A 15,702-nucleotide genomic window follows, 5' to 3' on the forward strand; every position below is an offset into this window, starting at 1 on the left:
TTATTTCACATTGGTTCTTAGTACATTTTTATTGTATTGGTGCTCCTTCTTCAGTGATAGGGCCATCACAGTGCTGATTATGGTTTTCTGTAATATTTTTGCACTATCTATATCTACATTTTCAGTTTCTCTTGGGATAAATAAACTTCTATCATCTTCAGGTAATTCAGGCTCGTTCTCTCTTTCTTAAAAATGTATTTATGCATTTGGTAGGTAGGTTTTCTTATGGGTCTGTTTCAGTAGAGCAGATGTTTATGTCATAGTGACCCTCGCAGACCCTGGATGTGTAATGTGTAATTTGGGCTTCATTCAGAATTTGAGGTTGTTCCTCTTCCTAAAAGTCACCCTCCCTACACTTTGAACGGTCCTCAAATAAGATGATTTGTAATAACTGTGGTCTTTATTAAAGTGTTCTCCCACATAGGACCATTTGTTATCACAACAGAATCATAAATAATGACAAAGTGATGCACAAGTGGGACATCAAACACGATTAATATTCCAGGGGGAAGTGAGTGATAAAACATGTTCCTCTGTAACTAAGGCATGTAAGCCAGCTCCAAATTACAAGAGACTGCTCATAAGAGAGTCCCCAGCCTGCTATTCTACTCATAAAACCAAATGTGGGACGGGATGTGTATTCTTTCATTACACTCCAAATTCAAGCAAACTCAGAGTTGCCTCTTAAAAAAAAAAAGCTTCCTGCCTCGACATAACCTTCATTATTTGAGACCAAAAATAACAACTACAAAAAGTGTGCTAAAAACTAAGTATTTGGGGCACAAGTACATGGCGAGGATTTAAAACCATACAAAACACACACAATATCAAAGCCACACTATCTCCCACAGAAAATTACATATCTTATCCTTTTTTAATTCATTTTTATTCATTATTATTTAATCAGCTTCCTCTTTGTACAGAACGTTTTCGTTTGTCACCAGATTTAATGCTATTTTATGGTTCAAAATATATTGCTCCTTAATTAAACTGTCTTTATTCTGTACAGATTGCTCTCTGGTACTACAGATGAAATGGTCACAGATTTTTAGATGCAGCCGCTACGTGTGAAAACAGCCCCTGGAGTGTAGGAGTGATAAGAGTGTGTGGGCAGGTGGACATTAATGCTGCTACACGCTCCTGTATTGGCAGTGTTTCCTCTCTCCTGTGCAGCATCCTACTTCTGCAGAATGGCCTGAGGGAAGTCCTCATTAATAAAGCCCTTGAGGGGTTTGCTTGTTCCAAACAAAGCAAGCACGACCTTAAACTAGAGGACTAATAATGGTTCAACAGTCCCTGAATGTTAAAATAAAAGAAATAAAATAAAACGCAGTGTAACAGGGTGGAGGCAGGGTGTACTACACAGATAGATGGTTGCTTAAAGTCCAACTAAAAATCTGATGTTTTGTGTCAAGGTGATTTTAAAATTCATTAAATTAATTACTATCAAATTATTTTTATCAAAACTAAAAAAAAAAGTTAAAAATGGAGATACATCAGAAATGCTCCTTTTAGTCTTCCTAGAGTGATTCCTTGACAGCTAAGCTAGCAGGAGCATGAGACACAGTGTAAACTTACTTTTGATGTTTTTTCTTTACAAATTAATTGATTATCAAATTACTTCCAAATAAATTTTCTTTTGGTTAACTAAATAATTAAACAACAACATTTTTCAACTCTAAAGTCATCATAAAATTAATGTAAAGGTAGGATTAATTACATTTCGGTTCAATTGCGGCTATGCTGTCTTTTTCATTTTATATAGTTTCATGTGTTTTTTCATGGGTAAAACATCCATAAGCCATTTTTATTATTATTGGTATCAAAAATATCTATTGTTACTGATAAGAAAATGGGGGACAAGAACAAAACTACCTGTAATGTGTGCTTATCCACAGCAGCTCTAACAACATGGTCACTGGCGATGTCGCAGTTACTGTCTATGGTTTATCCTTTAACAAATCTGTCACCCGCCACTCCTCTAACACCACCTACTCTTCTAATTGTGTTTGAGTGTGTGCACATGCTTGAGTGTGACATGTGTGCCGGAAGAAGCTGGAGGAAGCCGGATCTACCCCCTAGTTCTTTACAGCAGCGGGAGACGTTTCTGTTTAATGAGGTCTAGAAAGGCTCTCCCCTCAATTACTATCCATCAGCTCTCAGTGTGTCGAGGGTCATTTAACTCCCCCTCTTCAAGTCATCATCACTTCATCAGCAGTCAGTGCAAACAGTGAGTGACGTCAGACTACCGTGAAGTTTCTTTATTCTGGATGAACAAAATTGTGCATCAAATTTATAGTATATTTAATTTAAACTTTGCAGAACAAAGAATGGGATTAGTCTAGGGCTGATACTGAAAAACCTCTTCACCACCAGGACACCGGCTTTTAAAAGGTGCCCGTAAAAAAAAACAAAAGTTATGTTTACATTTACTGTTAAGGCCAATTTATACTTCTGCGTCTATGCCCACATGCTGCCGTGAGCTTTGATATTTGAGCATTGGTGTCAGCTCTGCAATTACACTTACATAACACTAGTTGGCGGTGGGGTTTCTATGTTCCACTGTGTTGAGTAGGCTACTACAAACAATGGCAACTGAAACTGACCAGGTCATGTTGTCGTTGGAGCCGATCGATGTTGAAAAGCAGTTACTTTTAGTGAAATTACTAAAACACAGAAACGAGAGAACTTGGTTGAGGCAGAACAAGAACAAGCCGGAAATGCGTAGGAGGAATGCAATGCTACCAAGCCGACCAATCACGGTTCTTGAGTCCAGCGCCGCTGCAACGGGTAGTTATATTTTTGGGGAGGTGCGTGTGAGGCTACGGCGTAGATTTGACGCAAAAGTATAAATTGGCCTTTATTCACCAAAACATTTTTTTATCCTTGAGGTCTAAAAAACATGCTGAATGCTTTTCCTTCTTCATAAAAACACATGCAGAAGCTGATTTTTATATTTCAAATTGTGCATTGTTTACATCCTTGATTGGTAGCTAACAGGCTTCTCTGTCACTGTCTTTGTTGGTACATTACCGCCACAAACTATCGCCAGTGGCGGGATGTGAATCGAGCTGCCTGCATCCTCATGTGTGATACAAACAAAACTTATTAAAAACACTGCTCCATAGTGCTAGTAGCAGTCAAACGTTTATTGGTGTACCTTACACCATTCGTGACATTGACTCACAGTTGCAGCAATCCATCTGGACTTGTAATAGTAATGCAAAAGTTCTGCTGGCTTTGCAATCACAACACTCATATAAATGTGAAGTTTTTTTTTTTTTAAGTCTTGTGGCATGAAGAAATTCAGCCTCAAACAATAAAAACCCACAAGGTCCACTTCTAATTGTATCCTGGGCCTCTTAGGGGGAAACTGAAGACATTTACACTGACAGTGGAAGTTGGGTTAATCGACAGTTCAACAGTTGAACAGATGTCTGTGTGAATGTGGAGCTTAGTTCTCAAAGCACTATTCTGAAACTAGTTGACACAGGCTTTGGGAAAAAAAATAACGTACTGCTTCTGTCTGAGGTCCACAGTGTGGTTGTGAGAGTGCTGTGTGGAGAAGCTAATTAAACCCAGCAGGAACTATTTACTCATGATTTAAATGATCACAATTCCTTTGCTTTGTAATTAGAAGAATTGCATAATTCAATAAAATACCTCAAATGTTTTCGCCAGGAAACGTAGCAGCACCAAGCTAGCAGGAGATATGCGGGGTGGCATCTCAACATCGACGTTGTGTTGGCAGATCGATCGGCCTTTAGTGTCCTCTGTTGGTCGGCAAGCCACTCATAGTGCGATTAAATCATAAGATTTCTTTCCATTTTCCCCAAAGTCTCAGTTTGTTGTTGGAGCAGCTTATAACAGCAAAGCTCAGAAAAAACTTCTAGAGTTAACTGTTAAAAGTTTTGTAGATGATAACCTTTATTTTATTTTAGAACCGTTTCTACAGGAACTACTGGACAGATTTCTTCTTCTGACATATACGCGGGTTTACAAATGAGAAGTCACCGCAGTGATGGCAGCTTGTCTACATCTGCCTACAACCCGGATTCCTCGATATGTCTGCTTGTTTTATTCACACAGCAGCATAATGTAAGTCCTACTTGGAAGTAAACCCTACACGTGTGCGCGCACGCACACACGCACACACACACACACAAATCTCCCACTGTGTTCAGGGGGAGTAGATTGCATCCTCTTCTGTTCAGATGTGAGTCCCAGCTGCCTGGAGGGAAATGGATTAAACTTAACTGGCATCATTTTATCACACACACACATGCGCAAGCTCTGTCCACAACCCCAAACTCGTTTGCACACCAAGTGCTTTACCCACCCCCTATTAACACACACACTCACACAGAGGGGATCTCTCTTCTTGCAGAAGTCTATTATTAGCTGTTCAACCCAGAGACAAACTAATGACACGTTGGGATGAATCACCAGAGCTGCTGCCTCCAACCATCATTACACTCACAGCGCAGCTACAGTAGACAGCCATGTAGGATGCTGGCCACCACACAAACACATACGCATACCTTCAGTCTGCTTCAAGAACTGCAGCAAATGTTTTCATGCATGAACCTCTGAGGCCCACGTGTCTGCAGGTTTCCACTCCGACATACACAAATTCTGAACCCAGAGAGACTCTGCAGTTTCCCTCAGCGCTTCAGTGCTTTTTAACATCTTTCAGCTCATTGTTTTGGTTTTATTTACTTCGCTGTTTTGGTTCTGTCTCACCGCTCTTATCAACCCCGTTTGTAGCAGGGATCCGATATCCGATCCTGACCTCGTTTAGGGGATCAGGTATCGGCCAGGTGTAACCGTTCAAAACTTAATACAGATTCATTGTCAATGTCATACAAAATTCAGCGTTTCTGAATCAGTTTTTACCGCCACAGCAATGCCGGGCCTCGTGTTACCTTACATTAAATGTATCCCACTGAGCTCCAGGCAGTGAGGTAAACAGACTTTACATTTGGGAAAAGACAGCGTGTTTTTACTGCATCAGTACTCTTTAATCGGGAGATAACGCGGATTCGAGTAACTGGAATTGGTATTCTGAGAGTAAAAGTAATGTCCAGCCGTAGTAGCAGATGTTTTTCAGTGAGAAAGCTTGAGTAAAACAACTGTAACTGCTCGGCACCAAATGACAGAGTTAGCGACTTGCTGGTGAACATAGAGGAGCATTTAGCAGCTAAAGAGACAGATATTTCCCTCAGAAGTTGGTGGAGACCAAAACAGAGCTAAAAGGAAAGTCAATATCCATCATGAAGACAGAAACACAACTCCAATAAATTATTATTTTGTTCTTTGACTGCTGAATGAGCAAACAAGCAAATGTAATGTAATATCACCAATATGTTTGTGTTTTTTCAGTCAGCCTTTTCTGCTTCCCTGAAGTATCCGTTAGTACTGCATTTTGTTCCACATGTAAATTTTGACAGATAACATTTGAGATCTAGGTGGTGCCTTGGTGTCCTGTGTTTTAAAGTAGCGACATAGATTTCTATAGCATCGTTTGAAGCCACAGCAGGCAGCTGCTTTCAGCTCAAAAGCCTTTATAAACCTTGTGAATGATTGCTTCCTGCTGGGGACCTTCGTTGCTTTTGTCACTACCCATCATCTCTACTGTGTCTCTCTAAAAGGCCCAAAACCTTTGTTAAATAATAAAGGGTTTGTGGGGAAACATGGTTATTTATTCATTTCTCAAAATAAGGTATCAAAAAGGTATCAGGACGAACATGTGAGTATCACATCTGCATCAATGCATTTCTAACAATACCCAGCCCGGTGTTTGTTTGACAGTCACTGATTTGCAACACTGCCCACTGTTATGGCTCTGTGTGTTCCCCTGTGCTGTGTGTCCCTTTTTCTCTTCTGTCCTCTAGTTCTGCCCCAGATGTGCTCCATCTGACTGCTGAATGAGGTCCACCTGGCCTTGGAAAGAGGTCTTTAAAAGCTCCTGTGCCAGCATCACAGGCGAGAAGCTTTTTGAAGTGGGACTGCTGGTTTTGCGGCCTGGGATTTTGTATTTTGCCTATAGTCTTTTGGGGTTCTTTATTTGTTGTCTTGGTTGACTGTATGTCTTTTTTATTCATAAATCCCACGGCTTTGGTTGTTTTAAAGGTGTATTTTGTGGTTTGGTTGGGTCAGTGTTGGGTGCTGTTCGCCCTAAAGAGCTGCCTAAGAGTGGGGCGTAACACCCACACTTAGTAAGATGACCTTGGATAATCGGACCACAGTATGGCAAAATGTGATGGCTGATAAATTTAAATCATCTCACAGTATTTACTGCCTTCCTTCAAACTTGACTGAGCATAAGTAAGCAGCAAAATCACACAGTGAAATTCAAAGTACTTGGTGTACTGCTTGCACAGGCTCTGTTGTTGTCTAAAAGCAGTTATCAAACTGCCAGTCTGACTGAAACACAGCTAGTCTGCTGGCTGCTGTATTCAGACAGACTACAAAACACCATTATTACTATGTCCAAGGACACCTGGGCTGTTACCATGACATCTGATGTACAGCATATGATGTAAATAGGTGTCAAAACAAACACACCGATCAGACGTTGACATTTTCGCTGGAGACTGTGACAGCTTCAGCTGGCAGCAGGCAATGTTAATGGGAACATAAGTAATACATCAGATCATGTATCAGAGGCGATACATGATCTGGGTTCCCTGTTACTCCTGTACAAGAAAGGGAGTCCGCAGGTTTGCCCCCAAACAAATACTGTAGCAGATCGCTTTACTCATCAAAACACCAAAATTCAGTCAGTCAGTATGTTTGTCCGTTTGATATAAATGTCCAGGTTAAGATATCTCCGCCAACTGGCCTGATTGACATGAAAAGTGATGTGAATACTCCTCTTACTTAAGTGACAGAATAAGTCATTGGTCCCATATGAGCATTTTCTGATCTTATACTGGTATGGTTAAGGTTTGCTTAGGGGTAAATGTGTACTTGGTTAAACCTGCCTTTTAAGTTGGTATGGCGAACTTGTTGGCAAACAGTTGCATATTTACATATCCACCTGTTACAGAGCAACATTTCGATTCATGTGGAGTCGTATTTCTGTCCACCTGGTGAAATTAAGTCTAATATTTAGCTCCGTTTTTGGTCAATATTAACTCCTGAGGGAAATATCTGACTCTTTAGCTGCTAAATATTCCACTATGTTCACCAGCTAGTCACTTAGCTGCCCGCTGCGGCCTTAAAAGGCGCTAAGAGTAAAGAAAAGTTGTGGGCCGGACACAGCTAAACAATGAGCTGAAATTCACTGTAAAGCCGAGAGGAGATGCAGATTTAGGTGATAATACTCTGTAGGTTCGTCACTATGAGCATTTGATACATTCTTATTTTAAAAAATATCTATTATAGCCGCTTTAAGGTAAGGGGAATATTGTGGTTTGGGTTAAAATAACTACTTTGTTGTGGTTACACGACAATAACCACTTGGCTGGTTAAGGTTCGGTAATATTTGTGGTCATGGTTGAACGAAACTATCCTCAACTGTCGTTTGGAAATAGGAAAAAGGTCTTGACATTTCGTTGACCCATCTATCCACCCCGACCTCTCCTCATATCCAACCCTCTGCAGACTGTTGCTCTATAATAATGGCACACTACTTCCTGCTCTGCTCCCAACGGACAAGAGTCATAATTACTACGGCTTTCTCATTTTTGGCTATTTGCTGAAAGGACTGATGCTGTCGTTTTTCTGAGGAGGACAGTGTGGGATGTTCCTCAGAGAACTCTTCCTTGTGATTTTGGTGAACCCCTGACCTTTCCTTTAGCATCCTATCAAAATCTATCAACTCAAAAACTTTGTCTACATAAAACAAAAACAAGTGCCCCTCTTGACCTTACCAGCAGCTGGAACAGCTAGCCCCTGGTAGGATCGGTTAAGAGAAACTGCTTGACGGAACAGCGCCAAAGAGTGATTTACAGACTCCAACAAGCCGAATGTACTGTATGAGATGCTACCTTAGCCAGAAAAGAGAGACAGAGGGACATTTCACAAAGCAAGCTTAGGCGGTGAGCTGCAGTTATTTTGGTAAGTTTAGATAATGACCGTTTCACAAAGCCAGATTGGATGGACTCCATTTTTAAATGGCTGCGGCAACTTCAGCTTTCAGCCAAACCTAATCAGGAGCAGGTTCTGTACTGACATGAGGAATCACACACCGGTCTAACTGCTCTCATGTGCTTTGGAGAGCTGTCCACTAAAAAAAACACCCAGTCATCGTGTAATCACACATTTCGCCTTGTTTCAGCTTTGTTCAACATCAGAAGGCTTGTAGTTGTCAGGGAGCCCAGGGAGTTGTTAAAAAAACTCTATTTTTGAACTATTGTTTTTGTATTTTCCACCGGTGAAAGCAGTACTCTAATCTTTGCATTAACATGTTATTGCAACATTTTATTGTAATAGCTGGTTGTGTTGGAGTTGGTCATTTTAATTGATTTATATATTTTATGATGATGGTTTGTTTTGTATGTAAAAACGTAAATGTAGTAAAGTAAAAACTACAACATTTCCCTCTGAAACGTAGTGAAGTAGCAGAAAATAGTAGTAATCAAGTACAGTAAAAGTACCTCAAAAACAATGCTTGAGTAACCATTAGTTCATATTGTCCAGCCCTAAAGCCTCTGTCCCAGCGACCCAATGAGTGAGTGAGTGAGTAAAACCTCTGTGAAAACTTCTATGCACAGTCCAAAGAATGTGCATAGACGTTTTCTAGAATCAGATTAGAGATAAAACAGCAACAGGCCAATGTCGGTTTTGGCTAATGCCGCAACTAAAATACCTGACAGATCTGCCAAATACAACCAAAAATATATATGGGACAGTTACTTATATAAAAATGGTACATTAAAATACAGCAACCCTAACGTACAGTGGGTGCTCCATATTCAAACTGCTGGATAGGTGCTCGTATTTCTGTACTCCTGGAGTAGTTCACAGTGATAGACATCAGGTGGTGAGGGGGGGACACTCACACTCTCCCAGCTGTCAGCTTAAACAAACATGTATGAGTGCGTCGGAGGTTTAATTCAGTCTATGCTTTAAGCTGGAGTCCGGTCCCAGTCTTGATGCTTCCAAACACAGCTAGACCGGCTCGGTCTGCTGGGTGTAGTGACTGTGTGCAGTTTTCTGGAGTGTTGTGGTCACAGTTAGGTTGCCAGGTTTAGTACCTTTAATCCTGTACAGATACAATGCAAATAACCCTGTGTCTGGCAACCCGCACTTTCGCTGCACAGAAGCACTGGGAATGGATTAACTAGTGTTTGTCAAGAAGAAGTAGCAGCACTAGTAACTCCTCCTAAAAACACCACTTGACGTTTTTAAATTTTAGTTTGATTACAGATTATGTAAACGAGATGTGTGACTTAGTAAACTTTAGAGGTGTTTTTTTTTAAACTTTGGACAGAGTCATTCTAGCTGTTTCCCCCTGTCTTCATGCTAAGCTACGACAACGGCATCCTGACCCCCATCTCCTTGTTGAATGCAAAGACACGACATTGACATCAATCTTCTGATCTTGTGCTTTGAAAATACTGAACTGCTGCTTTTAAGCTACATGGTCTGACTACAGCTCCCATGAGTCTTAGACACAGGCACGCAATCTTAAAGTCATGGTAGCTGTAGTTGTTGGATTTAAACAAAGATGTTAACTTAAATGTATTATACCAAACATTTTCCAATACCAAATCTAATGATCTATTCTATTTTTTTTAGCATAAACAGTAAACAGGCGTGTGCATGCTGTCAGCGTATTATTGGAGCGGTATGGGGAGGCTGTGCATGATGCTCACTGACCTTATATTCACCAGCCAATCCCACCTGGACATTGTGACAAATACATTATAAATGTGTGGAGAACAAATACTGATCTGCTCCAACAAGTCATATGTGTGAACAACGCATTTTCCTCTCCAGCTCATGTGAAAACACCTGACAGCACTACTGGGCTGCATGTGATCCACCCTGCCACCAACACATGCTCTCCCTCACTGCTGGAGTGCATCCTGACCTTCTGAGACATATGTGCCTACAGGGTTTTGCATGCAGACTGGCCACTGAAGTCTGTTTTTTTTATTTTTTTTTGGAGACATACATGCAAGCAGCAGTCCCCTTGCCACTTGGTGCCCTAGATGAGTCCTTCCACCCTTTTTCTTCCCAGCACAGTTTCTGCACCTATTTTGGATTCAAAACCAGGCCAGGCAGCAGAGCTCTGGGCAGAGCGCTCTCTGCCAAGTTTGTCCACCTCTTAAAACACTAGATTAGGAAGAGTTTAACTCAGTGGCTGTCAAATTTAAATTACGCACTCTATAAGTAGAGGACTCTGTATGAATCTGGTCATCTGGAGTTCCCTCTCTTAATAATGTGAATGCATCATTTTCCTTGGCAGCCCTTTTAAAAAAGGGAATACAATGAGAGTTTTAGGTGTGCAAAATTAGCAGATTTTCAATGAACGACAAGCATCATTTCAGTGTGTGTGTCTCGGGTTTTTAAAGTGTAACGACCGGTCTAACAACTGAGGCTAATAACGTAACCGGTGGGGTTATTTTTAGCCTGCATGAAGATGAGCTCAGCAGTGATGGCGATGGCTTCCTCCCCCTCCTACACCCTGATGACGTCGTGCTGTTACGCAAATCCAGGGGTTCACCTTTTGCAGACCTCCAGCGCTGTCAAATTTCTGGCGTGAAATGGGAGGGAATACACAGATATAAAGGCTATACAGTGTCTCGATAATACAGTACAATGCGACACAGCCCTAATGCGCGTGTAAGCCTTTAACTTCTGCTTTAGTTTAAATTCCTCATAATAAAGAGACACTTGTCTAAACTCGGTGTTGGACACACCCAGCGTGGCACGAAGCGGGTTGCTTGCATCCCCCCTGTGCGAGGCATCCCAGCGTATATCAGATTTGGACCCAGCACCGGGTCGCAGCACCGCTCACCTTTCAACAACATACTGACATGCACAGTCTTCCTTTATCTAACACACACGGAAATAACAACATGCCATGACAGAAAGTGGACACTTAACTATTTGTAGAGGTGTTGGAGACACAGGTCAAGGCATTCGCCCTCCACCTCGTCCTCAGTCACCAGGTCCGACAAGGGGCGCATCGGCACCGGGTCGCTGTCCTGCAGAGGCATTCTCATCTCCCGAAGAAAGAGCTCCAGGAACCGTCGGAAGGTTTTCTCCTCTGCTGTAGAGCCGGCCATCATTTCTCATTCCTGGACAGACAGAGACAGCTCCGCCCGTCAGTAACACACTAACTTGCCGGGCTATAGGAGAGAAGAGTCAGAACACTAACCGAACTAGTTTGGACTGTGAGTGCACTGCCAGACTACCTGAATGAATGTGTAGTACCGGAGGAGCAGAGCCGTTGACCACCGGTGTGTCAGCAAACAGCGGGTCTGACTGGATGAGCGGCACCGTGGCGTCTACGATTATACTACCGGGCGCGCTGTCACAAGCTGGACTGAGCCCCCATTCAGAGCTGAGCGGGAGCGCGCGCCGTGTTATCAGGGATTTCGGATGATCAGAGAGCGGTGACGTCAGAGAGGTCGTGACCGCGCACGTCTGACGTCTGAGATCTTTCTGTAGACGTCGTGAAGGTGGCCTGTTTTTCATGATGTCTGCAGTTCAGAATAAAGTATTATATCACGATTACCTCAGCAAAGGCTCACGTCCACAAAAGTAAACTTTATTAGAAAAAAACGTTATTTAAAATGTTAAAAAGCAAGGCAAGTTTATTTGTATAGGCTTGCACATTTCAACAAGGCAATTCAAAGTGCTTTCCATAAAACATAAACGCTTTATGGGGAATTTAAAAAAAGACAATGACATACAATTTGGGTGAAATAGAAAATAAAAACAGGATAAAAAAGGACTGTAGAAGCTACAGTGCAGTGTAAGTTATTAATCCAGCCTTAAATTTTATTTAATTAAAGGCAGTGGTAAAAAGAACCGTCTTCAGTCTTGATTTAAAAGAGAGTTTAAGCAGACCTGCAGGTTTCTGGGAATTTGTTCCAGATATATGGAGCATAAAAACTGAATGCTGCTCTGGGGACAGAAAGCAGACCACATACAAACAGTGGTTGAAGTACATTTACTCAAGTACTTACTTTACTTAAGTACAAATTCGAGGTAGCCTACTTGTACTCGAGTTTTTCCATTTTATGCAACTTTATACCCCTTACTTATGTCTCTACATCTGTATATAGTGTGTATGTTATTTATAGGCTACATCTACGTAAGAATGCTAACTTATTCTACTTTTATCGTATCTTGTCCTTTACATTCCTCGGTGCTGACATGCAAACACAAATTTTCCCTACAGAGGATTAATAAAGGCATATCTTATCTTAGCAATAGAAAGCATGCTGATAGGAGATATTACAAACTGGCATGGGCCTGCAGGTGATTAAAACCACAAAGAACATATTTGGTACATATTTATCTACTGAGCATCAGCAAATCTCAAACCAGCACTGCTTTATAAACAATTTCCCCATTTCAAAAAATCACTTAATGGAGAAAATAATCAGCAGATTAATCCATAATGCAAATAATCATTAGTTGCAGTCCAATACTAAACAGTTAAAAATGAGCTCTGCTTCAAAAATTAAATACATAACCATACTAATAGTATTTTTTACTTTTGATACTTAAGTATTTTTAATAGCAAATTCTTTTGTACTCGCATAGAAATTTAAATCAAACACTTCTAGTGGAGTAATATTTGGCAAGGGTGTCTGTACTTTTACAAAAGTACAGGATTTGTGTACTTTGTCCAAACGATACTAAAGTACAGTACAGTCCCGCTACAGTCTTTTCATCCTACTATCATCTGGCCCGGAGAAACAGAAGTATCAGCTGCCTTACCACCAGACTAAAAGCAGCTTCTTTCCTCAGGCTGTGAGTTCACCTCACCCCCTGCATTTCATTCTAAAACCCTGTGTTGTTTAATTATAAATAAATTAACCTTAATAAACTTTTGTGAACCCTTCCTGCCCAGTAACACCATGTAATATCTTCACATTTGGGGACTTTGAATGTTGATATACTGAAGGATGAAGTGATCCTTTAGGGGTTAAGAAAATTCTGGCACATTTTAAACTAAATGAACAATATAACGATCATTAATCCAGAAACTTCAGATATAACAGTAAAACACTGATAGGGACCATTCTATAGCAGAATGAGTGCTTTTACTTTTGATACTAAATATAGCTTTACTTATGCACTTTTCTCAAACTAAAACACGATGATCATAGGTATGACTGGTTAATGTGGCTTCCAGTTCATTATAGCGGGGTGATATTTATAGTAAGTGATCATGTGACCTGTCTTAAAGGCTTTTAGCTGCAGCATTGAAAGTCTTGAATAAATGATGAGGAGCATGATGGCTTGAAACGTTTGATCAAATGAGTCCACTAGTGGGTATACAGCAGTGCGGTGGTCTGCTGTGTTTTCATTTTTTACATAAATAAATCATACAAATAAATATACAAAAACAAAAAATACATATATATATATATATATATATATATAGAGCAAAACCTTGTTAAATAAAAATAGATTTGGCCATTCAGACCAAAAGCAACAGACATTCCTGTAACTGTTTTTCTTGATTAAACAGATCAAGACTCAAAACTTTCTGATGAAAAATAGCATTGTGAAATAACAGTTATTGGGGAATATTTAAATTATATTGGTTTATCTCACATATTTGTGGTTATATAATATTTTCAGTTAATATTGATTAATTATTATTATTATTATTATGAATGATATCAACATTTTTATTTATTTACTTTAAGGTCTTTAAGTGACTATAGTGTTTTGAAAGATTCAGTCTAAAACTACAAATCATGTACATAAATGGGAAATTTAAACGCCTGCTTTTTTGTTGTTCCTTACTTCCAGGCAGCCACTGATTTCCATACCTTTAAATCAACTTACAGAAATTTGCCTCATCAGTTTGTATGACAGATACAGTATGTTTATCTCAACAATTTAAAAAAAAAAAAAAAATCCCATCATGTTTCCTTGAATAAGTTTAATTTAATTTGATCAAATAGTGAATAATTAATAGTAGAATAAATAATGTTTGCTTCAGCTAATTGCGTCTGGAAGAACTCTATTTCTACTTCAAGAAGCTTTCTGCTTCATGAAAGACAATCCACTCACCACTTTAGTACTTTAGTACTTTAGTGCAGGACTGTTGCCATATCAGTATATGAACATCAACATTTCAGTACAATAAAAGGTTTTGATAGGATCTATGAAGGAGACTATTATTCATAAAATATTCATAATAGAAATGTCAAATATTGTATTGTACAGGTGAAAACTGAGTTAAGTTAATTATAATTATCAAACATCTGGCTTATTATATGTCTGTGTATGTGTGTGTGTGTGTGTGTGTGTGCGTGTATATATATATATACACATGTATATATATGTGTGTGTGTGTGTGTGTGTGTGTGTGTGTGTGTGTGTTTAACCACTTATACTTTCTTTACTACGTTTAAGATATATCTTACTTTTACTTTACTACATTTTTTTTTACAGCTTTAGTTACTAGTTATTTTACAAATTACATAAATTGACCAACTACAGTAAACGACATTACAAATGAGTGCATCATAATAACAATAATAATTTAATCAAATTAATAAAGCATATATGATATACACGTACATAGGTCATTTTTCTGCATTGACTACCTTTACTTTACAAACTTTATTTAGAAAAAATACTTTCTTTACTTATAGCAGGACTTACTTATAATTATTAATAGAACTTTCTTACAGCGTGTAGTTGCTACCTTTATTGAAGTAAATAAACTTATTTTCCCCAGTAATGGATGAAGTAAAAAAGAAACACACGCGTAGCCAACAGTGGAACAATAAAATAAATCTTGCATGTACTCGGACATTGTAGATTCAAACACAGAAATACACCCGGAAATGAGTGCGTCGTTGTTTTCAATCCCCTGAATGTTCAACATGAAGGAAGCAAACATGTCTTTGCCTTTGAGTGTCGGGGATCTGCTGAAGGCGGATCTCCAGGAGGACCCCCTGTACCGGGACGACGGCCTCTGTGTGGTCGGTGTTTTCGGTAAAAGCAACATGCAGTCCGGGCCGTCGAAGGAGTCTCTGATCAACATTCTGGCGGACAAACACATGTTCACAATGTTCGGCGGACCGGAGGACGGCGGCACCGCGGACAGCCACATCCAGGCTTTCTACAACCAGGAGAGCCGGGTGCTGTACCTGCTGCTGTCCTCCGTCTGCGACAGCCGGCAGCTGCTACGGGCCTGCCAGTCTCTGAGCGCCGGAACCGGACACTCCGACACCCACGACTTCTGGAAAAGCCTGGACCGACAGCACTGCCTCCACCTGCTCTACATGTTCTCCGTCTGCCACGTCCTCCTGCTCGTCCATCCCAACCAGACCTTCGATGTGACCTACGACCGGCTCTTCCGAGCCCTGGATGCCCTGCGACAGAAGGTCCTGCCTCTGATCCGGGCTGCCATCAAAGACTGTCCGGTGTCCAAAGAGTGGAAGGTGAACTGTCGGCCCTGCCCTCCACGCCTGCTCTTCGTCTTCCAGATGAACGGCTCTCTGAAGGTCTTGTTTTTGATAAAGTTTATAAAAAAGTTTATAGGCC

The 15,702-nt window shown here is 40.4% G+C and overlaps 1 protein-coding gene across 2 annotated transcripts in view; it reads right to left on the minus strand.

Moving 5' to 3' along the window:
* The window catches only part of ppm1e (protein phosphatase, Mg2+/Mn2+ dependent, 1E), a 45,292-nt gene extending 33,783 nt beyond the window's left edge, over positions 1–11,509 (minus strand). The window contains exons 1-2 of one of the 2 annotated variants that reach the window (XM_046041009.1): positions 11,373–11,509; positions 11,062–11,255 (exon numbers count right to left, since the gene is read on the minus strand). In XM_046041009.1, coding sequence (XP_045896965.1) covers positions 11,062–11,246 — 185 coding nt within the window. In that variant the 5' untranslated portion in view covers positions 11,247–11,255; positions 11,373–11,509. Of the gene's footprint in view, positions 1–11,061; positions 11,307–11,372 lie in introns of both variants that reach the window. The other variant, XM_046041010.1, reaches the window with a different exon arrangement.
* Positions 11,510–15,702: the final 4,193 nt, after the last annotated feature.

Source organism: Micropterus dolomieu, linkage group LG23 (genome assembly GCF_021292245.1).
Source record: "Micropterus dolomieu isolate WLL.071019.BEF.003 ecotype Adirondacks linkage group LG23, ASM2129224v1, whole genome shotgun sequence".
Taxonomy (NCBI): domain Eukaryota; kingdom Metazoa; phylum Chordata; class Actinopteri; order Centrarchiformes; family Centrarchidae; genus Micropterus; species Micropterus dolomieu.